Consider the following 26,107-nt stretch of genomic DNA (forward strand, 5'->3'; position numbering starts at 1 on the left):
TGAGACAGGAGAAGAAAAGGAAGCCAGGCTGTGCAGCAAACCTTTTCTGTGTGACTGCTTCCATGCTGAAGTGGCCACCACAGATGCAGTCAAAGAGGAAGAAGCCTTCTAATCTTTTCTTGTGATTCCATGATTCCATTTCAGTTCAGTTGGTCCCACTTTTCTAACAAGTTGATTGAAATAATAATGACCTCTGGCAACAATAATATTATTCAGCATTTATTGAATGCTTGCAACATTCCAGCCATGATGCTAAGAATTTTGCATGAATTATCTAGTTTCAAGACAACTGTATGAGATAGATACCATTATTTTTCTCCACTTTACAAACAAGGAAAATTGAAGTCTTAATGAGGTTTAAAATACTCACTTCAGGTCACACAACTCAGATATGTAACCAGGCTATCCGATTTTGCTTTGTAACCATGGTTAATCGTAGCACCCACCAACTTATTTACATTAGGGGAGAGCAGGAGTTAGTGGCTGGCAGATTTCTCCCAATCCTGTTTTGTAAGTTGCAGAAGAGAACTGCAGAAACTCAAAGATAACTAGTGTTCTTCCGTCCCTTTATCACCTCAATGGAACGTATCTCTCCTGTGTTTCAGTGTGCTCTCCCTCCATGCCATTAGATGATCTCTTGGACTCATAGTTGCAACTCTGTTTCTTACTTTTTCTGAGTCCTGAGAGAGGCAAATGAAAACATGATTAAATTTTAGCTCTCTGCCTTGAAGGCACAGTTCTTAAAGTTGGTGTCAGTATCTACACACCGCAGCAAGAGTCAGTCCTTCTCGTTATCAGTGACATTGTTCCTCCAACAACAGAGAGGATTTTTAGTGGAATGATCTGGGAGCATCTTTGTCTTGAACCCTGATTGCCTTCTAAGGACACACCAAGTGAACAGAAAGCAAGAAGGACATCTCAAGACTGGCAGTCATTTGTACTGTTGTCCAGGTACACAGGATTCCCTGGAATACCCCCTGAACCTCAAGCCAGCCTATGTCAACCATGGGGAAGGAGCCCTTGTGCCCAGCTAAGCTAATTGTCTGGCAAGAGAGATTTTGAACCTCCTAGTTAAAAGTCCCTTGTAATCATTTGGTAATTATTTTAATGGATTGTCATTGAAGTATGAAGTTGGAAATACTGTAATATGAAGCTTTGGTCTGGCTTCGTTAGCTGCACTAGATCTTAAGTAATAAAAATGAAGGTCAGAGTTTAAGCCCCACACAAGCCTGTTTGCTTTGTTCATTTATACACACAGTCCCAGACTGAACCCCTACCCACAGGCATCCAACCGTTAGCCCTTTATACCATTCACAAGCAGGATCAGGCTGGGGATGCTAGATGACCCAGTATAGCCCTTCACCACTAATGGGAAATTGCCTTCTGTTCCAGGAGCATATCCTGTGATACTGGGTCAGTTCTGGTAATAGGACACAGTAAAGACATACAGTTAAGGAAGTGGTCCCAACCTGGGAATGCTGCCATGGCTTTCAATTGGGTGCCCAAAGCTAGATTGCAGGGTGGCCATCTGGGCACCTTCTCAGGAGTGCCAATCTACCAAGAGCACTAAAACATCACTATAATAAATGGGAAAGATGGTTCTACTTAACTCCAGCTTCCACATGACACAACTAAAGACAAATAGATTAATCCCCTCCACCTGAAGCAAACAGCCGCCTAAAAAGTGGAATAAAAAGGATGTTTCTGCCTTTTGCTACTACTGCCCTCTTTCGATTACATGTACTCTGTAAGTGCTCATAGCATCCCACCAACTGAAATTTTAAATTTGCACAGAGCATAGTATCTACCAACATTGAATAAAATGTGTTTCATTATCTAAATATTAAACACTGAAATTTTGAATTCACCAACAAGAAGTTGCCTACTTTAGAGTAGTTCTTGCTACAAAAGAAACTCGAAAGAGATAACAATTACAGAAAAATGGGGGAAGATTTTTCAGGATATTTTTCAGAACATTGGCTCTGCTTACACCAGTGGAAATGAATTAGTAAGGGGCTTCATTTATATATATTTTTATATATATAATAATTGTATATAAAATATATTTTTTATTAATAGAAGATTAGTTTTCCCCTCCCTTCTCCACTAAATAAATATTGAATAAATATTTAAAGAACATGGGTTTGAAGAGGCGCCAGATTATGAGCCTGCTTGGTTGGCCTGTGTCTCCAGCCGATTGTGTGTTTGGAAGTGCTGGTTCCTCGCCCATGATTGGCTTGCAGTTCCACTGTTTGATGTTATCTGGCAGTTGTGGTACCCACCAGCTCCCAAGACTATTTGGGGAGAGAATAACAAGAAAATGACAGAAAGGCAAGAATGCAAATATCTTGATAACTTTAACCAGCCTGGTGTCTTTCAAAGGCACAGTGTTGTGCAATAAGCTTAGCTCTAACTCTAGCATGAAAATCCCTACCCTATTGTGGTATTCCTCAGAAAGCCTTGGCTCAGGTTACTAATAAAAACTTTGAGGCAAGAAGCAGGTTTCTCACCACACCAACCTTGAAGTGAAGAGTTCCACCATCTTGCAGAGAGTTGGGGAAATTTTGAAATTCCAAAGTCCTCCAGAAAAGTTAAATTCTCTAATATTTGCAGTATACTTCTAGGGGAGAAGTCATTGTCCTCATTTTCTCAAACAAGCCTGAAGAGGCAGAGGCCACTGTTGGGAGACAAGCCAGCTGTCAACCAGTCTCTGCATGAGATTTTGAGAACTCCCACAGAGTGTGCCACTAGGGTTTAATGGGGAAGGATGAGGTGGGGATGTCACTGAGAAATGAGAGAGGAAGAAAGGGAAGAAAAAGATCTCAAGAAATCTTCAAGACAGTGGGCATTCTGAGCCTCCAGACCACTCCTCTTCTCTTGCTGCTGAAAGCAATTGGAGTTAGAGCCATGAACTCTGGCTTGGATTGAATTCATACAAATGGGGTTGAAGTCCAGTTTCAGCCATGGACTGGCTCTGTGATTTTGGGCTTATATTCTCTCTGCCTCAGTTTTCTTGTCCAAATGGTAGGGATGACAGTAGTTTCTATTTCATGGTGTAGTTGAGAGATTAAGCTTTAAAGTAATTCTAGGCCCATGTTCAATATTCAATAAATGTCAGCAATCATACTTATCACCACCATCATCATCATTGTCTCTGTCATCATCATATCACAGTCACTCTATCACCACTGCTGTCATCAGTGTCACCACATGGTCAAATGATTATCACCATCAGTATCACCATCATCGTTATCACCATCACTACCACCATCACTGTCATCATCATCATCATTACATCATCATCACCATCTTCATCATAGTTACCATCATCCTCATCTTCATCATTATTATCATCATCACTGTCATCATTACCATCACCATCACCATCATTCATCATCATCACCATCACCACCACTATCACTGTCATCATCATCATTACATCATCATCATCAATCACCATCAGCACCTATACCACCAGCACCTGCCATCATCGTCACATCATCAAATCACTATCTCTATCACCATCACCCTCATTGTCATCATTATCATCATTACTATCACTATCACCACCACCACCCTAACCACCAATATTACCATCACAATCACTAATATCACCATCATCATCATCATCATTACAACCATAATCACCACCACCAAAACCATTTTCATCATTATAGTATTCACCTACTGGAGTCAAAAAGTAATTCCTTTTCAAGGCAGACAGTCTGCATTTATGCATCCAAATATCAGCCCAGAATATAAGAGCCTCCCCAAACTGACCTTTGCCTATATCTGCAGCCTCATCTGTCCACTTTCTTGCCCACAATCTACACTCCAGCAATAGTGAATAATTTGTCCTTTTCAGTACAAACCATGTTAATTTATGATACCATCCTTTTATTCATGCTGTTTTTTCCCTTACCTAGCCACTTCTTTGCTTGGCTTCTCAGACATGATATAACCATCTACTCCTCCCAAGAGTCTTGCCATATCCTTCCCCTCACTATCTAAAATGTAGGTTAGTTGTCCTTCCTCTAAGCTCATGTAGAATCTTGTGAATAGCTCTGTGTTTAGCTTTAATACCAAATGCTCTGCTTACGTATTTAGCAGACATGTTGGTGCTCCATCAGATCAACCTGAGTCCTCCATACTAGTTTGTCGCTTTTGGATGCTGTGCTTCTCAAGGATCACCCCTGTGACCTTCTAAGATCTGGGCTGCTGGAGCTACTTCACCAGGGTTCACTGAGTGGCAAGTGCCTGGTAATTTGCATTCTCTGGGGTGGCAGAGCCTAGGGCCTGGCCCATAGAAAGAGCTCATTCATTCAGGCGTTCATTCAAGAAACGTTCCAGAAACAGTGTCAAGCACTGATGTAGCCAGGGGATATAGAAGTGAACAAAACTGTCCCAAACCTGTGTCCTGGGTGCCATCCAGATATTGTTGATGCTTTCATCAGCACAGACTCTAGGCTTGAGGTGTGGGACGCCTGGGTGTGGGGCTCTTGAAGTTCACATATGAGTTCAGTCTTTTAGCCACCAGGTAGTTAGTGCCTATCTCCTGGAATAAACTGGAAAGAAGGTGGAAAGATGGTGCCTGTTATCTTGGATTTCCACATGAGGAAAGTCCTAGGGGACAGTAGTGATAGGCCCTCATCTGAGCCCTTTGGGGAACTTTGAGATAGAGCATGAAGCTGTGGGCAGAGCCCTGGCCCAACGGTCCAGGGATAGGAGTTTCAGAACAAGCCAGGTGGAATGACTACAGAAAAGTTATTTAACTGCCCAGGGCCTTATTTTGCTGATCAAAGAAATGGGCAATTGGACCTGACCTGAGATCACCATTCTGACTATTAACAGGTTTCATTTGGTTGGCTCAGTGCTTTACAATTGTTGAATTCAATCATTCATTCATTCAGTACTTAGTGAGCATGTACTATGTGCCAGCCCTATTCTAAGCACTTGGAATACATCAGAGGATGAGACAGGCAGAGCCCTCTGTCCTCATGGAGCTTATATTCTAAGGAAGGAGGCAGACAGGAAAATAAACATAATAAGTAAATTGTTTATTATGCTAGAAGCTAATCCATATGGTGGAAAAAGAAATAGTGGAGCACAGACAGGAGGGGAGGTGCAAGAGAGATATGCTGCAGGGTGAGGGTAGGTTCAAAGTGGGTGATACTTGAGCAAAAGTGAAGGAAGTAAGGGAGGGAGTCATGTGGATGGCTGGGGAGAGAATGGTCCAGCCAGTGCTAGGGCCCTGAGGTACAACCGCCCGGGTTTATTCATGCAACAGCCAGGAAGCCAGTGTGCTTGGAACAGAATCAGCAAAGGAGAGAGTCGGGGGTGAAGCCAGAGTGGCTATATTAGTTTCTGTTACTCAGAATGAGGAGATTTTACCTAAAGTCCAAATTTGCAGCTTCTCTCTTGGAAAATCAGAGGCTCTGGACACACTGAGCACATATTCTCATGCAGTGTTGGCCAGGGCATAGCACAGATTGCCCACCTGAGATGGACCTCCACTGTCCAGCAAGTCACAGACCCTACCTCATCCACTTTTCTGATTCCTACACCTGTGGGCCCCTGTGGGCAGTTGAGGCCATGGTGCCAGGCGACAGCCGGTGACAATACCAAGGTCCCCAAACTTGTCATCACTCACTGAGTCTGCCCCTTCCTTCACTGTCAATATTTCCCTCAGCCCTGACTCTGTGCTTATTCTTGTGTAAGCTAAACAAAGACTTCTTCTGGGTAAGACTTTGAAAAGGAAGCCCATATAGATGTAGGGAAATTACCATTCCTGATTCTGCAAACAAGGCTCTTCCTTTGTAAAGAATTAATGGACTTTATGGGGTTTGTGCGTGTGCTTGGGGAAAAGGCTACAAGGGAACAAGGAAACATTTTTCCTCTTCCACTCAGACTTGTCTCCTGTCCTGACAGCAGGGCTTCAGGGAGATTTTATTTACTTTTTTTTTTGGCCACAAATGAACTTATTCACAAAACTCCAAACTGTGTCGTGATCACACCACCTCACATGCATTCAGATGGCAACTGTCAAAAAACAAAATAAAACAAAAACCAGAAAATAGCAAGTGTTGGCAAGCACGTGGAGAAATGGGAACCCTCCTCATGCACTGTTGGTGAGAACGTAAAATGGTGCAGCTGCTGTGGACAACAGTAGGAAGTTTCCTTGGAAAATTAAACATAGAATCACCACATGATCCAGCAATTCTTCTACTGGATATTTACCCAAAAACATTGAAAGCTGGGACTTGAACAGATAATTGTACACCTGTGTTCATAATAGCCAAAAGGTGGAAGTAACCCAAATGTCCATAAATGGATGAACAGATAAATAAAATGTGATATATACATACAGTGGAATATTAATTCAGCTTTTAAGGAAAGAAATTCTGACACATGTTACAACATGGAGGACTCTTGGGGACATTATTTTGAGTAAAATAGGCCAGTCACAAAAGGACAAAAACTGTATGATTCCACTTAGATGAGGTACCTATAAGAGTCAAATTCATAGAGACAGAAGGTAAAATGGTGGTTGTTGGGGCCTGGGAAGGAGGGGGAATGAGGAGTTAGTGTTTAATGGGTACAGAATTTCAGTTTGGGCGGATGAAAAAGTTCTCAAAATGGGTGGTGGTGATAGTTATATAACAATCAATGTGAACGTGAATATATATAATGGCTTTGAACTGCATACTAGAAAATGGTTAAAATGGTAAAGATTGTATTGTATATATTTTGCCACCATAAAAAAGTTAAAATTAAATTTTAAAAAATCAAAAATACCTAATATGTATTATATATCTATAGAGAGAGATGGAGAAAGAGAATGATCCATTCCCTCTCATAGAACTTGGCCCTTCTCCTCCCCAACTGGGTTTGCTCTCTTCTGCCTTATGTGAGGAAAAGCAAAAAAAAAAAAAAAAAAAAAAAAAAAAAAAAGCTTACTTAGAGATGGGAATGGTCCACAAACCCCAGGAAGCAGTTCAGCCCATAACCCCCAAAAAGGGTGTGTGAGGGAGCCCCCATGGGGGTTCAGACCTAGCCAGCCAGAATGTGCCTGTCCCCCCCAGACCCTCAGGAATTCTGGGTGTCCCCGTGGGGTGCAGTGTGCCTGGCACTATATGTGTGTTCTCTTTCTTCCCAATCACAACTTCCTACCTGTATTTTTATTTTTCTTCTGTTTTGATGCTTTACACTCATTTGTGTTTACCACTATTTTATCATATCTGTTTTTATTGTGAGTCTTCATAAATCCCCAGTGGAGGGAAGGAAGTAGTGAAGGGCTGATGTCTTCATGGATGAATTGTGGTTGGCTTTAAGAACCTGTTTATGTCCCTTTCCACCTCCTTCTTCTCTTCTGGCCCCCCTCTCCCATCATTCTTCCCCTTTCTTTTTTGCATCTCTCCCCAATTTTCCTAGGTGGTTCTTCTCTTTCTGCACCGGCACTTTCATTGTCCACTCTTCTCTGCCCCACTCTGGACCCCAGAAGGCCAGCCTCTAAGGACCATATCTACCAGGCTTCCATGCCTCTGGGGAGGGACGAGAGAGAGAGAGGACAGAGCATTTCTTCCCTGCTCACTCCTGGTTTTCCAGACTCTGGCAGCAGCTGCTTCCTCCACCTCTGTGAGAATCCACGTGCTGAGCAGCTCATCCCCACTCACCAGGCTGCAGCAACCTGGTTCCCTCCTCTTGCTCTTTCAGGCCACTTCAAGGCAACAGCTTCCTGTGTTGCTAGGTGCTGGGTGCCTTGCTTTCTCTGTCCATTCCCTTAGCCCTGCCTGTACTACTATAAGGAAGCCCTTCACCAAACTCTCTGCAATTAAAAAAGAGTTCTCTCTGGTTAAACCCTTTTGAGCGACCTTCTGTTTCCCACGCAGATTCTGACAGATGCACCAAGCCTCCCCACTATTCTGGACTTAACTCACTCAAGGGGTCCCGCTGGGGGCCTGCAGAAATAGACCAAGAAACCCCTAGACACCTGCATCAGAACCATCTGGTGCCGATTAGAAATGCAGATCCCTGGGCCCTCACCCAGACCTGCTAAATAGATTTTCTGGAAGCGGGCCTGGGGTACCCTCATTTTGTCTGCATTTCCCAGATGACTCTGGTATACTTTAAAGTACACAGCAATCTAGAAACCTGCATGATCCTTTGTTAATATGTTAAATACAAGATCTAATGTCAGATCTCATAACTATTTTTGAAGTTGTGACATATGGTCATGTATGTGGTCTCTGCAGTGCTGGTCATGTAATATGAAAGGTCTGTGATTTCCACTGGGGACATATTCCCAGGTCTTGCCAGTACTACTGGGGCTTATTGCCTATATTCTTAGTGGAAGGAAATGCTGAATTCCACTCAGAGGCTAGTGAAAACAGAGATGCAATTTGTTTCCATCCACAAAAACAAACTCCTAAGTTGTTCTAAGTACTCCCTGGTGGGGTAGGGGGTTCAGGGACCCCTGGTTAAGAGCCCCCGTCTCACAGGAGGTCTCCATAGAAGGGAATTTGAGACCTGGTACAGGTTAAAGAAGTAGATATTCCTTATTTAAAGGACAACTCCTTAAATAAGGAGACATCTCTTCCTGAGATGCTGTGTGGCATGGTGGTTAGGAACATGGACTCGGGAGGCAGGTCCCCTGGGTTTAAATCCTGTCTTTACCACCTACTAGCTGTGTGACCTGAGCCAAGCTACTGAGCTTGATTCTCACCCGTGACACTGGATTAAATCCAGTGTCCCACCCTGTACCATTGTGCAGATGAACAGAGAAGGTGTGAGCCTCCTATAAGGCCCATGTGGGCATCAGCCCAGCTACATAAACCTGTCCCCAGAACTTTCCTTTAATGAACATGGAGGAGAAGTGGCAGTTATCACCCTAACAACCAAAAGAAATAAATGACTTCCTCAGGGACTTAGGAACCAATATCTCAGAGTCGATACCATGGGAGAGGCATCTGGGGTAAGGAAGAGACAGAGAGAAAGAAGGAAGAGAACACACAGGGAAACAATTGATCTTCTCCCACCAAAATATTTCTTCTGAGATGGCAAATGTCTCATTCCCAAGGCTCCAATATAGTCATTCCAATGTGGTGACCTCCAAGAACACTGATCAGCGATGGGCCTTATATGGCTATCATAAAACTCCTTTCAAGTAACATAATTCTAGGATGTATGCTAATGGAGCAGGTACATTACCATACTTATTTCCTTTAGCATTTGAGTTCCTGCAAGAGAAACCCTTTCAGTTGACAGTGTTTTCAAAGACCTTCACAGTGCTAACTGACAAAACAATCATGGGGGTAGGACTAAGGGATAGAGTCCCTGTTTTGTGTTTGTCTCAACTTACAGATAGTGATGCTATCTTCTAGGACTGCCTAGGGCATGCATCTGGGCCCCAGCTACTTGTGGCAAGCTCTCACAGACATCTCCGTGACAGGAGCCAGTGTTGTGGCTGAATTGGCCTCTGTGGTTCTCTTTATGAATGCAAGGCATCCCTCGGCAACAACCTTCAGGGAACTCTGGAAAACTAAGATCTATTACTTATAGGTTCTGGAGGGTACACGGTATAGCAGAGCCACACAGTGAGGGGCATGGTGAGAGAGTGCAGACCTGGGGCTCTGTCTTCATTGGGGTCCAAGTTGGGATGCCTAGGGTTTCATAGGCTTACTCTTTATTGGTGAATTTAAGGTGTGGGAAGGAAGAAGCAGGGTCATTCACACGTTCAGTCATCTAGGTCACCCAGGGCTTTCTAAAATGGGAACCTCATGGTAGGGCAACCTGCCTCCTTACCTAGTTGTGTAGCTGGCAATGTGTTTATCTGAGATGGATGTCTTTGAATTACATGCCCTTACGCTAGTCCCTCTGGGTTTTTGGAAAACTGTTGTTTCTGACAGTAGCCCATCTTGATTGCAAACTGCATTTCATTCTTTCCACAATCTTCTTTAACCCCCTCGCTTGTTTTAATTTGGGCTCTCCCAGAAGCAGACTCTGAGACAAGGGCTGGAGTGCAAGTGGCTCTCTGGGGGTAGAGAGAAACATCAGTAGTGCAGTAGGAAGTGGGGCGGAGAAGGGAGGATTGCTAATAAAAAATGGGTGGTCAAGTTCGCAACAGTGTGGACACCTGAAGCTTAGTCATCTGGAGAACCCAGGGAGACAGTGCCGGTTACTACACCAGAGGGCAAGGGAGCTGGGGTACTCATACACCAACTCCCATTGGTCATGGTGGGAGGGCTCCCAGGGGGCAGTTATACCCTAGCACTTCTTGACTGCTTTGTGTAAGGTTAAATCAAAAGTCTTCAGGGGCACCTGGGTGGCTCAGTCAGTTAAGTGTCTGCCTTCGGCTCAGGTCTTGATCCCAGGGTCCTGGGATCGAGCCCTGCATCAGGCTCCCTGCTCTTCGGGAAACCTGCTTCTCCTTCTCCTCCCTACCTGTGCTCTCTCTCACTATCTCTGTCACTGTCTCTGTCTCTCTCAGATAAATAAAATCTTTAAAAACAAGTCTTCAAACAAATTGAGGCAGATTCTGACATTCAAAAGATGCTCTAAATTTAAAAAGCCTGAAGAATATGGTAGGACCAGGGGGCCCACATAGTCATCTGCTATGTTCCTCTTCCCTGCAACTCCCCTCCCCCAAATCCTCTTATGCAGAACCCTAGTCTGGCTGTGAAGCTCAGAGTTTCTCTCTCTAGTCCCCAGAGAGGGTGAGTGCAGGAGACTGTTGTCTGTAGTGGTAACAGAACGCAAAAGTGAGCATGTATCTCAGTCCCACCAAGGCATCATGGGGCCATTAGAGACCAAGTCTGTAATGGGGGGAAATGATTTTAAAAGAAATACCATTCCTCCCCCCCAAGTTTAATCATATGAAAAAGACAAAGAAGGGAAAAAGAAATCTTTTTTTGTTTAGTACTCAGACCATCTTCCCTTAGAGATTTAGAACAATTTCTACCAAGGCCAGAGTTACATAGGTCTTCCCTAGGAATTGCTAGTCCAGCACCACCTGCACTGAGATTAAAGACAGAGTGACATGAGCGCAGATGATGTAATAAAAGGAAATTGTCTGTGAAAACCGCTGACTATAGATGCCACATAAAACAGCGGGGTTAATGTCACACTGTTCAGAGACATTTGCCCTCACAATTCAGAAGCCCTTATGTATATTGACATTTCAACTAGAGCCTGTTCACCTCCATTAAGCCACAGGCCATGATAATTTCCTGTTACTTTAGGTGCTTTCCAGTTTAACCACCATGGCCAACGTTTCTCCAGTTCTATTAGTCCCAATCAACCTTTGAAACCACCTGATGAGATGTTTATCTTCCAAAATCCCAGTTCAGTGACACTTCCTCTGTGAAGCCTTCTCTGGCCTCCCTTCACTAGCCTTGCCCAGCAGAATGAACCCTCTATGTCCAGAATCAGATAGGGAGGGGCGGCTGGATGGCTCAGTAGGTTAAGCGTCCACCTCTTGATTTCAACTCAGGTCATGATCTCAGGGTCATGAGATCAAGCCCTGTGTCAGGCTCTGCTCTCAGCATGGAGTTTGCTTGTTCCTCTCCCTCTGCTCCCCCGCGCCACCACTTGAGCTGTCTCTCAAATAAATAAATAAATAAATAAATAAATAAATAAATAAATAAAATCTTAAAAAAAAGAAAAGAATCAGATAGGGAGGTACATGGCTGCAAGTGTGGAAACCTAATGGCCATTGAAGCAAATGGGGGTTCATTTTTCATTTTCTCACATAATAAGAAGTACAGATGGAGATGGTTTCTGGCATTAGAGCAGCTGGTGAATGGTCATCCTTAGGGGCCCACCATCCTTTGCATGTTGGTGTGTATCTCTTGCTTGTTGTCTCATGGTCATATGACAGCTGCTGCCACTCAGACATTACGTTCAAGTGCAGAGCTAGAAATAAAGGGTCACTTTAGTTCCATCTGTCCCTTATTCTCATTGGCCCAAACTGCATCATATGATCATGGCTAGTTCCAGGGAGACTAGAAAAGCTGAGGATATTGTCAGTCAGAACTTGGAAGTTACTTCTCATTATTGTTTTCACTGTGGCTGTATCATCTTGGCTGTATCTGTTGCCTGTTGCCATAATAATGCCGTATAAAAAATGGGCTCAAAACCTCAGTGACATACAACAGTTAACATTTATTTAGCTTGTGGGTCTTTGGGGTTCAGCTGAACTTTGGGGATCAGTTGACCCACGTCTGGGGGTTAGCTGCTTGTCAACTGATCTCTGGCAGTCTCAGCTGGGACCAGGGCAATTTGGCTGTGCTCCGTGTGTCTCTTGTCCTCCAGCAGGCTAGCTGGGGCACGTCCTCATAGTATTATTGTTGCTGTGTGAGGTGCCTGGCCACACCCAAGCCCTTTTGCTCTTCCGTTTCCATGTACTCCCCATGGTAGCCTCATACGCTAACTTGAGAGCATGGTGTGATTGGTCTCGTGTTGAAGGCTAAGGGAGGCAGGGAGAGTCACTCAAGGTCACAATGTGGGATTTGATGTGAGGTCCTTGACCCCATCCTGGGCTTCCTCCAAGGCTCCAGGCTGCCTCTCCTTCTGCAGCTGCTGTGCTAGTCAATGCTACGCAGGCATTTCCCTTGATGGCTTCCAAAGGTGACACCGTACTCTGAGGGCACAGCCCTGCTTGGATGCATTCATTTCATATAAACAGGGCCCTCATTCTGTGCAAGCCTGTCCTAAGACGGGGTGTGAACGTGGGAAGAGCACAGCTGCTGCCCTCTTCAAGAGAAGAGAAGCCAGGTACATGAACTTAAAACAGGGCTCACGGTCCAGGCAGCACGCAGTCAGTGCCAAAGTACAGATGCCTACAGTGAGGGCCCAGATGAGTTCCCAGGGAAGTGAGGAACCCTGTGATCATGAGCTTGAAGTTGAAGCTGAAATGGACCCCTCCTCTCCTCTCCTCTGCACACACCCCCCACTCATCATTTCCAGAAAGCATCCCACACATGCTTGTTCTGGTTGTAGCCAACCCACAGGCTCAGATTCCAGGGGGCGTGGCCACACATCTGTCGCCCCAGGGTATTGGCTCACCTCAAACATTTTTGAGGGTTTAAGTCTGTCTTGTATTTTTTAGCGCACCTTGTAAAAATAATAATATTAAAAAAGAACATCACCCAACAGTTCCAGCATCTGGAAGTTTATTCTAGAAATGCAAAAGGATGTATGTTTAAAGATGTTAATTGCAGCAGGGTGGATAGTCCATTTATTTATAGAGGAAAACAGGAAGCTGCTACAAATAAAGAGGTAACTAAGGTTTACTCCTGTTCGTGCTGATCACATTGGTACATTTATGTAAATGGTATATTTGTATGTGAGTATGTAATCAAAATTAAGCTTATAAAATAAAAACAAATAAGAAAGAGCATCAGTGATTCCAACAACCAGCCCCCAGAAGTGGATGGCTCGGATTCCAAAACCATCCCTCCCTTTGTGTAGTTGGAGAGGTCAGCTTATTCGTAGGCCAACTGAAAATAGAAGGTGTCAATTGGGCAGCAGTTCAGGAATGGCCTCTGTTGGGGGAGGCAGCTGGCCTCAGTGAGAAGACTCAGAGAGTCCTGGGGTCACATCCAAGGCCTGCCATTTGCCATCCATGTGTCCTGGACAAGCTACCGTACTCTCGGAGGTATCTGGGAAATGGGGCCAGTAACTCCCTGCCTCCCCCAGGAATTAGAGAAATTACATGGACAGCCATCATAAAGTACCTGGAATGTGCCTGCCGTTCCTGACCCAACAAATCGTAGCAAATGTTAATAGTATTGCTATTAGTCATTGTCACCGTATTATTATATCCTTTGGAAATAAAGGAATGGCCAACTTAATGCAAAAGTGCCCCACTCTAAAATATTCAGACCAGTTGTATTGATGGTGCTATCAATATCATCAGGCTTTCTTCAAGGTTGAAGAAGGTTCTTCAAGGTTGTATCTTCAAGGTTGACTTTGTATGTTTGTTTTGTTCCTTTGTTCTGTTCAGTTTTATTTTTTTTTTTTTTGGTTTTTTAGTTTCTTGGTAGTAGTAGTAGTAGACCCTTTTTTAGAGCATTTTTAGGTTCACAACAAAATTGAGCGGAAGGTACTGATTTTCATATCCTTCCTACCCCCCTACCTGCACAGCATCTCCCCCATCAATACTTTGTTCTATTTTATTTGTTTTTCCAGTGGGAACCTGATTTCCAGTGGTAACATGGCAGGAATTAGAGCAGAGTTTCTTGTAAGCAAAGTGGCAGGCCGGGAGGTACTCTATGGCTGGAGAGGAGCCCCATCGCCTGGCAGGCCCCTTCAGGTGTCCAAAGGGGCATCTGATCGAGGGTGGGCATCCCCGTCTCACACTCCCCTGTGCAGGGGAATTAATGGTCATCACCCTTGAAATCACAGAGAGCCTGGAAGAACTCTTCATGTCTCAACCCAATCCAAGTATTGATTTGTGTTATGTTAGATGGAGCTTCTTGCTTCACAACAGGATCAATACATGATATTGGAACATAGTCTTAAAGAGATGATTTATAGACTTGGCTATTTCAGGGAGTTGAGTATGGCAGCTATAGACAGCTTATTTAGATCTTGTTTAATTCACGAATGTGCAATTCTGTATTCTAATTACTGCATCTGGCTATCCTTTCAAGATAATGATAAAGCCCGCATATCATTGGATCAGCCAAGTCATACAGGAAAAGGGGGGTTGAGTCCATTGCAATTTGGGAATGTATATTCTCACTCATCCACAAGCTGTAAATATAGCATTAATTTTTTTAAAGTGACATTTTCTTCCCCCAAAAGTCCACAGACAAATAATTTTGTACAGATTATGAATAGACCAATCAATAAAAGTTATTTTTAAGGCTTCTTTGCATGCCAGACATCCCAGGTTCCTTGGAGATTAGAAACATGTAAGACGGAATCCTTGTTCTAAAGTCTCCACCACCTACAAAATTCACACAAGAAATACAAATTCAAGGTGGACAAACAGAAAATATGAATAGGAATTATAAAAACAGAGTCACACCAACAGAGGGAGAAGCTATTTTGATTTATGGCCTTACAAACTCTTATGTGCAAATATACTTATGCGAGTGTGTGTGTGTGTGTGTGTGTGTATGTGCTTCTACAATAGATAATACTCAAAAAGAGATTGTACTCACTGTTTTATAATATTTTTCATTAGCAATGTATTGTAAATTCCTTTTCTTGTTGTTAGCTGTGGACTTAAATAACCTCTTTTAGCAGGATTTCATTGAATGACGAACCATAGTTTATATAACCAATCCCCTATTGTATATTTTGTTAGGTTTTATAATTTATTATAGTCAGCATTTTGGAAAGAATATCCCCAATGCATATGTTTTTGTGCACTCGTCTGATATTTCCACAGAATCAAGTGGTAAGATGCATTTTAGAATCTTACAGTCTGGTCAGAGAGCCCAAGCACATAGGTGTGAAAAGGAAAATGAGTTCATAAAGTAGGGGAGGGATGGCTAAATTAGTGCAACAACCAAGAGTCAGAGGCCAGAGAGATCATTTCATGCTTGGGTTGCTACAGAAGCCTTCATGAAGGACAGCTGCCAGTGACAGAAACTCCGCTTAAGTCATCTTAAGTGTAAAAGGCATATTATTGGCTCATGAAATTGGAAAGTCGAATTTGGCTTCAGACTGAGCTGGGTCCAGAGTTCATGTGGTGTCATTGAGCACCTGTGTGAATGTGTGTGTCTATCTGTGTAAATGTGTGTGTCTGTATGTATGTATCTGTGTGTGTGTGTGTGTGTGTGTGTTTGTGTCTGTCTGTCTGTCTACCTGTCCCATCTCCTCGATAGTCTTCTTACTATGTGAGCTGCATTCTTGGACAGCTCCAGACTTGGGTGGTGTTTATATCTCATAAAGAGAGAGTCCCTCTCTCCCAGCTTCTTTGTCAGTCCCTCCTTGGCCCCTTGCAGACCTTTTGCCCACCCACCACTGTGTGACAGAGAAGGGAGTGTCCAGGCAGCTAGCCTGGGTCATGTGCCTGTGCCCTGTGCTGAGGGAGGTTGGGAATGTGTGACTGAAGGTCTGTCTGGTGGAGCAATGCTCAAAAGGAAAAGATGTTGAGAGATGAAAACATGAAAGCGGTGTTACTGCTGAGGATACTGGAACTTGAAGGATGACCCACTGTACCCATTTGATGCTTTGGGCTGCAAGTAACAGGAAAACTCCAAACCAGACTGGCCTGAATGCCCTGTTACAAAGTCCAGAGGCAGGCGTGCTCCAGCACCACGTGCTCATTGGCTTGGTGATGCCATTAAGTTACTCAGGATTGGGCGCCTGGGTGGCTCAGTTGGTTAAGCGACTGCCTTCGGCTCAGGTCATGATCCTGGAGTCCCAGGATCGAGTCCCGCATCGGGCTCCCTGCTCACCAGGGAGTCTGCTTCTCCCTCTGGCCCTCCCCCCATCTCATGTGCTTTCTCTCTCATTCTCTCTGTCTCTCAAATAAATAAATAAAATTAAAAAAAAAAAAGTTACTCAGGGTCAACTTCATCTCATGTCCAATTTCCCTCAATATGGCCGCCAGGGGCAGTCAGGACTTCCAGCTTCCTTGTCCATAACCAGTGCCAGAAGTTGGGAAATGGCACCCACTGGCAAGGACTCTAAGACCTTTCCTGCCATCTCATTGGGCCAGCCCAGGTCATGTGTCCACCCCTGAACCATCAGTGGGAAACACTGCATACTGACTGGCCAGTCAGTAGCTACTCCTGGAGGAAGGGGTGGAGTCACCTTCCCAGGGAATATGGTGGATATTGGGATGAAACTGGGGTCCCATTAGGAAGGAGTGAAGGATGGGTGCTAGGTGGGTCAACCAACCCAAATCCCAATAAGATTTTATTAATTAGAGAAGAAACCTGGCGTTAAATAGGTAAAGAGGTAATTTATGGCCAAACAGTAGAATTCCAGGGGTTTCTCTGGTCATAGCTGACAGGAAGCAAGATTGCAGAGCCTGTCCTGCAGGGAACAGCACAGTGAACAGCCTCACTTGAAGTATTCGTTTATTTTTTCCTTCATTGCACATATATTATTAAGTGCTGGAGATAAATAAGATAAAGTCCATATTCTCATGGACTTCTAGTGAGGAAGACAGACAACAAACAAATTAATATGTCAAGAAAAACAAATCAGGATAAGGTGGATACAGAGAAATGGGAGGTAGGGGAGTCCCAGGTCCCTTGCTTAGGTTGACATTGAACCAGGGACTTGAAGGACATGATGGGGTGAGCCAAGGTCATCTGAGGGGAGTGTGATTTGGGCAGAGGGAACAGCAGGTGAAAAGGCCCTGAGGCAGGCATCCATAGTATGTTTGGTGGACAAGGGGGAGAGCGGTAGATGATGAGGTCAGAGGAGAGGTGAGATCACGGAGGGCCTCCCAGGCATTGCAGTCTTTGTACTTTGGGTAAGATGTTGTGTCCATGATGCCAGAGGGTGTTATTAAAGCAGAGGGTAGCCAGGCCCTCACCCTATGACTCTGCCTTGACTGTGACTTTAACCCCTTCTTTCCTCTCTTCCAGGCCATGTACATGTTCTATGCGCTAGCCATTGTGTGTGACGACTTCTTCGTCCCCTCCTTGGAAAAGATCTGTGAGGTAAAAGCCTTATATTCTCAGCATGTCTGGGCAGGGGGTGCAACTGTGCTGCTCCAGCCTCCTTCATGGAGGTCCTGGGGAGCCCTCCATGCCTGGGCGGGAGCACCAGACATCAGTGTGCATCTGAGCGACCGACAACAGTAGCACAAAACTCCATCGGTCCGTTCAGAACATCAGGGCTCTGACCCATAGTTGGGCTTTCACACACGTTGCCAGCTCTCCCTGCTCCATTTGACAATTCGTGGTGATATTTGTGTTCTACTTCCCTGTTCTCTTTTCCTCTTTTAAATCCCTCCACGTCCCCCACCTTCCCCTCCTCTGTTTCCTTCCGCATCCGTGACCTCCCTCGGGGGGTCCTTGCGGAGCCGGAGGTCTTCAGCCACACACCTCCACCACCCTGCCCCTCTCTGTACATGTGCAGAAATGTGCCAAGCGGAGGCCCGAGAAGCGAGACGACGAGAGAACAGGCCACAGAGAACAGGAAAGGGGCTCTCTGTTCTCACTCAGCCTGGGGAACGTCAGGTTGAAGACCGAAGGACAGCCCTTTCATCAGAAAATATTCAGCGTATTTAGAACACTTTCATTCGCTCGCCTCTTTCGTCTCCATCTGTTTTGAACTAGTTTCCTTTATCTGGAAGCTTTCCACTTTATTTTTAATTTAGAATCCTGTTCTCCAAAAGGCTCTCTCCCAGACACGCCTCCCATCTGGGACTCGTGTCCTCATGTAGTCCTTGGTCATCCTTCCCCTTGGTCATCCTTCCTCTTCCCTCCCCCCAGCCCCCACCCCCCCGAAGGTCTGATGCCTTAGTTCTTAGGGGGCAGCGGAGGACCCAAGTTGCCCAGGTGATGCTGAGGCTGTTGGTCCAGAAACCACACTTAGAGATCGTTCACTTAAGCGGTTTCTTCTACATCCTAGAAATCTGTTTGGTTTTCGTAGTTTAAATAAATAAAAGAGAATCAGACCACAGGAGCCCTGGAGGGGCCTCGGGAGGAGGTTTCTTTATCGGGCCGAAGGAGGAGAGCGATGAGGTGGCATCTGAGATGGGCACTGGACCCGTGTGGGAGCCCTTTGTCCCAAGTGATGTCACCTGAGCACAGGGTCACCTTATGTAGCAGGAGAGGAGGTGCTGAAGCACCCATAACCGGGGTCATTTGTGATCTCTCAAACACCACCACGTGGTACTCTATTCATTATGCAAAGCAAACTACTCTCTTTCCCACACAACTTTTTTTTATAGCAAATTTACGACCCTACATAGACATGTACGTATGTGTTCTTGTCAGGAGGTGTTCTACTCCGTAGAGGAAATCCACAGCACCTGTGAGCACACCCCCACCTTGGGGAGGACATGGTATGAAATAGAGCATGGTCCTTGCCATCCACGGGCCATAGGGCACAGAGCAGCTCCGGGGTGAGGCACACAGGGGGCTGGATGAAGTTCTGTATACTTGGAAAGTAGAGAGAGAGGAAAGGGGAGGCACAGCTTGATTGGGGTGGGGGTAAGGGAGGGGCTTGTGCAGGGACAGGAGTGGAGCAGCCCTTGGAGGCATTTTTCACATTTCAAGGCAACACATTTCAAGGAAGGATATTTGTGCGGAGGAGAGTCTGAGCTCCGGGACCATGGGAGAAGAACCCAGGACTGGAATTGGCCTCTGAGGAACCCTGGGGAAGGCGAGGCTAGGGCATCAGTGGTTACCAGGTCTCAGGAGGGAGCCGGGAAGGCTCTTGACAACTATGTTCTGATAGAGGCATCCAGAGGCAGGAAGACCCTACCCCTCCCTAGCTGGTGATTCGGAGCATCCAGCAAGCTGTTGCCAGGGCCCAAGTGAATTAGGGATGAGAGAGGAGGGGATGTAAGGAAACATGGGGGAAGAAGGAAACTCAGTGTTTGAAGGAGAGAGAGAGGAACTGGAGATGAGCTCAAGGTGTGGACTCTATGTCTAATGCCCATCATGGACCCTGAGCTGGAACAGACACAGCACTCCCAGGCTCACAGCTCCTGGCAAGTCTTGACTGACTACCAAAGAGTGTGAGCTCTGTGTTAGGTTACCTTCAGGGACTTCATGTCTGGGGTCTCACCTGCATCCCTCACAGCCACAGCTTTCAACTTGAGGTATCAGCACCTCCATCTTAGAGTCACATTTGAAGTTGAGCTGTTCAGTCCAGAGTGAGGGATCCCCAGGACTGCAGATCAAAGAGCTCCATTAGGGCTCCCACTGCAGCCTGTTGCTGGTCCGGGGAGCCAGTGGCCCACGCCGAGGCCATGCTGCCCCTCCATGGCTGAGCAAGGAAGTGCAGCTGCCCGTGTGCTGGGAAGAGGGACTATTGTCATTCAAGACTAGCACCTCCTGGCTGGGACCCAGCAGGGAACAGGCTAGTTACTGACAGCCAGCAGCTTACGTTCTGGGTCATGACTGAATGCAGAAAGGCTAAACACGCTAGCCAGCCTCAAATATATATATATATTTGTCTCCTCTTTTTGCAGATCACCTTTTGAGTTAACAGACAGAGTAACCTGGAGGGTTCATTGTACAGGACATCTTGACAGGGCACCTCATCCTTTCCACTCGGTCTCAACCCCACCCCCCATTCTCCCAACTGCATTAATGACGAGCAGTAGGTTTCAGGAGGGTGACCCCTCCACCCCCAAAGCTGTTGTAACCTCCTAGAATCAAGACTTGCCAACTGATTACCTCATTTAGCCTGGGATAGGCGGAGTATTGAAAAAAAATCGGGATGTTTTGCATAAAAATGTGGATTTGGCCATCTCTTAAGAAGTAAGGCTATTTGGCAACATGGAGGGAAGTGAGTGGCACACCCTTTAGAAAGGAGGCAGAAGCCCATAGTGCCTCACACCAACCCACCCCACTTCCCCCTGTCATCGGCGCAACACCCGGGGCTTCTGGGGTGGGGATTCCTAGATCTTGTCAAGAGCCTTTAACTCACAGAGATATGCAACCCTCTCCCTGATCCTGCCCCTGGGGAGGATGGCCAGAGGAGCAGTGTCCCAGCAGGGGATGGTGCAGGAAAGGCCAGTTGTGGGGGAGGGGGGAGGTTATGGGAGGCCCTGAGCTCGGGACCTCAGTAGTCATGATGGCCTCTGTTCCCAGGGGAATCCCAACTCACCTGTGCTTTGTCCTTGCTCCTCTATAGCGCCTGCACCTCAGTGAAGATGTGGCCGGGGCCACATTCATGGCAGCAGGCAGTTCGGCCCCAGAGCTGTTCACATCTGTCATAGGTAGGTGATGATCTTGGGATATCTCAGCCCTGCCCTCTCTTAAGGTCAAGGACTGTGGGGACAGACAGCCTTCCAGTGGGTTGGCTAATAGGAAATGAGACTCTCAAGAGCCCAAGGAGCAGAACACCATCTTCCCACCCCGCTGTGGTCGCTGTTACTATTTTACTCAAGTGACAGTTTCACTTTACATGAATGTGTCCCAGTTCCTGTGCCAATGCCCCCATGGAACAATAGCCCCAGTGCAGATTTTATTTTATTTTATTTTATTTTTTTAAAGATTTTTTTTTATTTATTCATTCGAGACACAGAGATACGAGAGAGAGAGAGAGAGAACATGAGCAAGGGGAGAAGCAGAGGGAGGAGGAAAAGCAGGCCCCCCGCTGTGCAGGGAGCCGGATGCGGGGCTTGATCCCAGGACCCTGGGATCATGACCTGAGCCAAAGGCAGACGCTTAACCATCTGAACCACCCAGGCACACCCCCCCCCCGCAGGGCAGATTTTAAAACTCTCTCCCGTCCTCGGCCGTTTCCCGTGGACCCTGAGAGCTGTCTGACTAACACTTGTGAAAACAACCCCACGCCCACATTAGAATGCAACTGGCCACAACAGCCAGGCTGACATTAGGTCTGTTTCAGGGGTCTTCATCACCAAGGGTGACGTGGGAGTCGGGACCATCGTGGGCTCCGCGGTGTTCAACATCCTGTGCATCATCGGTGTCTGCGGGCTCTTTGCTGGGCAGGTAAGGCCAGCGGCAGAACGTGGTGTGGGCTCGGAGGGGGCAGCACAGAGGTGGGGCAGGAGCGCCGTCAGCATGGGGGCCAATGGTCTCAGGCAGCAGTGACATGGGATCTCACGCCCCAGGAGGCTACCCACCTGGGACTGGAAAATGTCAGGCACCATTGTTTGGTGTCCATGTTGATGGCGTACAGAGCACCCGGGTCCACATAAATAATTAACCAGCCTGAAGGTGCAGGCTACGAATCTGAAGGTGTAGAGCTCATTTTGAATGTCATGATCTGAACTGAAATGACCTAGAACAATTTAAGGTATGGCTTTGACTCACTGGCGATAAAGCAAGTAAGAGAGAGAGAGGAAACGACAGATTTTTTTTCTGCTAAAAACCATTTGCAGCTGTCACAGCATAGGAGTTTTGTGACAGCCATCAAGCAATTTATTTACATGGTTACTTTAGCTTACTTTTGGTATCCTGAGGGTCTTTGCATGCCTGCATTTTGTCTATGAGGCTGTTCTACTTCCAGGGAGTGTCCTGGGGTCTGGTGTCTGTCTGGAAAGTCCTGGGAAGACACCCAGAAGTCACCTAAGTGCAAGGCTCACTGGTAGCCTGGGCGATGCTGAGGCACCCAAGGGTTTGCCGGCTCCGACGTCCTAATTCCCTCATAGGAACTTTGATCCTGAGCTCTGCCCAGACACCCAGACTTTGAATGTCTTCTAGGAAAAGCACCTTCAAAAGCCTGTTTAGGGCACTCCGCTTGCATTACTGAAAAGCCTGGGGATCCTAACCAGCTCCCTCACTGTGGAGGACACAGGGTCCTGCTAAAGGTGTTGGCTAGTTTGAAGGCTAAAGAAAGCACCATTTGAACCTCCTTCCACACCCTTTTCTGGGCCCCTGTGCTGTCCAGTCAGCCAGCCAGGGGCGCCCACCCTGCCCGTCTCTCTAACTTGAACTGGAAAGTCTCTGCAGGAGGCACCTGGGACACCGTTGCTGTTCTCCACTGCCTGTTTCTACATGCCATCATTTCATGCCCATTGATTAGTTCAGGTTGCCTGATGAGTTGGCTGCTTCTGGGTGACAGGCAGAAGGACACCTCGATCTCTCCAGGAATGGGCTCCAGAGCCCACAGGTGTATCCATACGTGGTGGCTGAGTTCTGCCCAATTTGCTACTGACATTTTATTTTTTCTCATCTTTTTGATCCATCATCTCTAGTCTTAGATTTTGTGGACCCACAATATGGTGTCTTTTTTAGACCTCTTATAAATATTGGTAGTGCCCCCCCCAAAACCAAAAACCAAAAAACGAGTCTCTGTCTTTGCCTTTGGTACACTTGCGTGGATCTCGTCTTGTGGCCGTCTTCTCACTGCCCTGCGGAGATGAATAGTCACATCCTGCAGAAGAGGCTATTGCTGTTCACACTCTCTTAATTAGCATTGTCACCATGAGCAGTATGATTATTAGCCCGGCCAATATGCGTGTTGTCATTAGTGCATTAGTCATTTGTACATGCGGCTTGATGAAAAGGCGAGCCCAAAGGGGGAGAAGTAACATAAAGAAATGAAACAAATGACAGGGAGGTATCTAGTAAATGCCAGGCAACTAATTACATATGAAGTGGCTTGCATTCATTTGTATTCATAATTTATTAGCAATGTGGTTAATCACTGGCTTGGTTAGAACACCTGCTTAAAAGGCAGATTGCTTCCTGAACTTCAGCACGTGCTGAAGTGCTCAGTCACTTTCCCCCGTCTGGAAGGTCTTTGCAAGCTCGTCTCGCAGAGAGAAGTAGCTGCCACCATGGTGTTAGAAGTTGCCCGCGTGATGACTCTGGATGCCACAGCACTTCCTTCTGGTTTTCCTTGTCTTGTGCCCACTTGGGGGTTGCTAAGGCCATCCACCTCTCTTCTTTCAGCAGTTTGTAGAATCCCGGAAACCTTTGCAGACAGAGCAAATTATGTTTTGGAAAGAACATGGGTCGGGGACTCAGACTGGCCTGGGTTTGAATCCAGACTCTGCCCTTTGCTGGCCATGAAAACTTGGAGAAGTGACTTTATCACCCCTCTGAGCCTGTTTTCCAATCTATGGAGTGGGAGGGTATAAGCCCACCTACCACCCAGCATTGCCATAAGGGTGAACCAGAGCATGTTCAGCATTAAGCAGGAGTCAGCCTACCTGGTAAATGCTCAATAAAAAATACCATTATTGGCTCTCAAAAGAATAAGGATCCATGCGGTCCTCACCTCCAAATCCCACCATAAGTCACTATGATCATTTGGCCAAGAAGTTGGTGGAACATCTCCCTGGGGCCAGGTGGGGAAGGGAATGAAGGTCAGGGAGAAGGTGTTCTAAATGAAAATAAAAAATGAGAAGATGTTGATAGAAGAGCGATCTCAGAGGACCAGGCTTCGCCTCCATGCTGTCTCCTCAGTGGGAGGGAAAGGAAAAATTGGTGAGAAATAAATCCTGCCTTATACACGGAGAAGCATTCCCAGGTGGTGGGGCCAGTGCCGTGGAACACCGCAGCAAGGGATGGATATTGGGAATTGAACTGATTAATAAATCCAGTCATGGGTCTCACTTAGCATGTGAGGGATTTACTTCTAGGCACATATTTATGTGGCTCCACACTTTCATTTGGCTGGGAGAATTCCCCGCGAGGGCCCGCGGGCCTCTTTCTAATGTATTCCGGCCTGAAGGGCTGCTCATGACCAAGTCTGTTACTCATCTGAAATCAAAGTAATTAAGCAGTAAGGTTTGAGTTCCTGTCTCAATTAGGGTTCTGATGAATTCGATGTAATTAAATGTCTGCCGTATTTGCAGTTTGCAAACATACCCAGCGCTCTGGTGTTCGCCTAAGGTGCTTTGGGGAGTTTTATGGGACAAGAAGAAAATTGCTTCTTAGAAAGTGGCTTTTAGAGCAGTTCTTGGCATCCCCACAAGACACGTACGGGGCTGTGGTCCTACAAGCTTGCTTTATTTGAAACAAAAAATAATAAGAGAGAGAACACTAAGCTCTCGATGCAACATACTAATGTATTTTGCATATTGTGTGGCAAGAACTTCATGCCAATTTTGCAAAAAAAAAATGTACTTATGAATTTAAATCCAACATCCAGCGCATGTTAGGCTTTAAAGACATAACCACCAGGAGAGAGTAAACAGTTTAAGTGCATCCCAGATTAGGACGGTCATATTCCGTTTATTACAGGCCGGCAGATGGCTCCAGTTTATAATAAAGAACTCCAGCATCAGCACTCCTGGCATTCTTGAAATGTGCCTGATGTTCCCTGGAGAGGTCCATCTAACATTGGCTGACTTCACCTTGCTCCAAATAACACCTGTCCATGCTGGCTCCTTTACACAAACCCAAGGAGTACCCAGAGGCTGCACATCTGAATTGAAGCCTGCCTTCAGTTGGGTTTCCACGGGAGAATCTAGGCAGTGATTCCAAGACAGGGAGTTGATCTGAAAGGTGATCCCAGGACATGCCAGGGAGGGAGTCAGTGAGGCCAGGAAGAGAAAATAGCCAAGGAAAGTGTGTTTAGCAAGTAAGTTACCTCTGTGGGCAGCTGGGATTTATTTCTTCTGGGGGAATGGGAGACTGTCTAGAACACAGGTCTCTAAGGTATCCAACCTAGGAGAAAGGGACCCAGGGTGTTTATCCACCAGCCTCCTCCAGTCATTGGTAAGGACTGTTCCTGCTGGACATGGGCAGGGTAGACCTTGGGAGAAAACCCCCAAGCAAAGAGACATAGAGGCTGGGCCCTGGAAGGACCCGAAATGGTAAAGGTAGAGAGATAGGAGTGCGGCCCATAACGCATTTGCTAGAAACTCAACTAAGCCTTTAAAAATAGGCCACCCGCACGGTCTCATTTTCAACTCTCCTGAATGAAACACGAGCTTCAGCACTAGGCTGGCTATTAAGAGTTCAGGGCCCGGACGTCTTGCATTTAGGGAATTTCCTCTAGTGCTAAAAATAGCAGCTACCATTCTAAGCACTTGCTGCTTCCAGTTAGGACACAGAAGACCTTGGCTCCCATGGGAACACCAAAAACTAATCTGGATAATATAAAAATCATACTTGTATATGAAACCATCAGAGAACAGTGGAGGCAGGAGAGACTTGATGTACTGACTTCCAGAGAGAGGAGCCCTCTATCAGTGACCTGAGTCCTGGCAGATCTAGATGGAAGGAGAGCAAAAGGATGTGAAGATCCAGAACTTTGCGGGGCGGAGATGAAGCCAGCCGAGCTACGGGTGGTACTGGAGATAGCTGGGGTGTCCTGGAGTCTGAAATACTATCATGTACAATAATAATATGCTCAACAGAGGACGAGAGTCCTCTCCACCCCACCCCAAATTTGCTGGGAAAAACACAAGTGAAGGCAGGACCGAGAAGCAGAAAGAGATCATTCCATCTGCACCATCTCTCACAATCTCCCAGTCCCCGAAATCGAGGAATCCCAAATTCAACCCTAAGAATTAGGAGACTAGCCCTTCCTG

At 46.1% G+C, this 26,107-nt stretch overlaps 1 protein-coding gene across 2 annotated transcripts in view; it reads left to right on the forward strand.

Moving 5' to 3' along the window:
* Positions 1–26,107, forward strand: part of SLC24A3 (solute carrier family 24 member 3) — a 505,924-nt gene that overhangs the window by 353,224 nt on the left and 126,593 nt on the right. For both annotated transcript variants that reach the window (XR_003209402.2, XM_025876957.2), the window contains exons 4-6: positions 17,556–17,630; positions 20,785–20,869; positions 21,505–21,608. Coding sequence is in view for 1 of the 2 variants with exons in the window: in XM_025876957.2 (XP_025732742.1) it covers positions 17,556–17,630; positions 20,785–20,869; positions 21,505–21,608 (264 nt within the window). In the remaining variant the exon portion in view is untranslated. The remainder of the gene's footprint in view (positions 1–17,555; positions 17,631–20,784; positions 20,870–21,504; positions 21,609–26,107) is intronic.

The sequence above is a fragment of the Callorhinus ursinus genome, unplaced genomic scaffold, assembly GCF_003265705.2.
Source record: "Callorhinus ursinus isolate GAN/ISIS: 27379988/994484 unplaced genomic scaffold, GSC_fseal_2.0 scaffold29, whole genome shotgun sequence".
Taxonomy (NCBI): domain Eukaryota; kingdom Metazoa; phylum Chordata; class Mammalia; order Carnivora; family Otariidae; genus Callorhinus; species Callorhinus ursinus.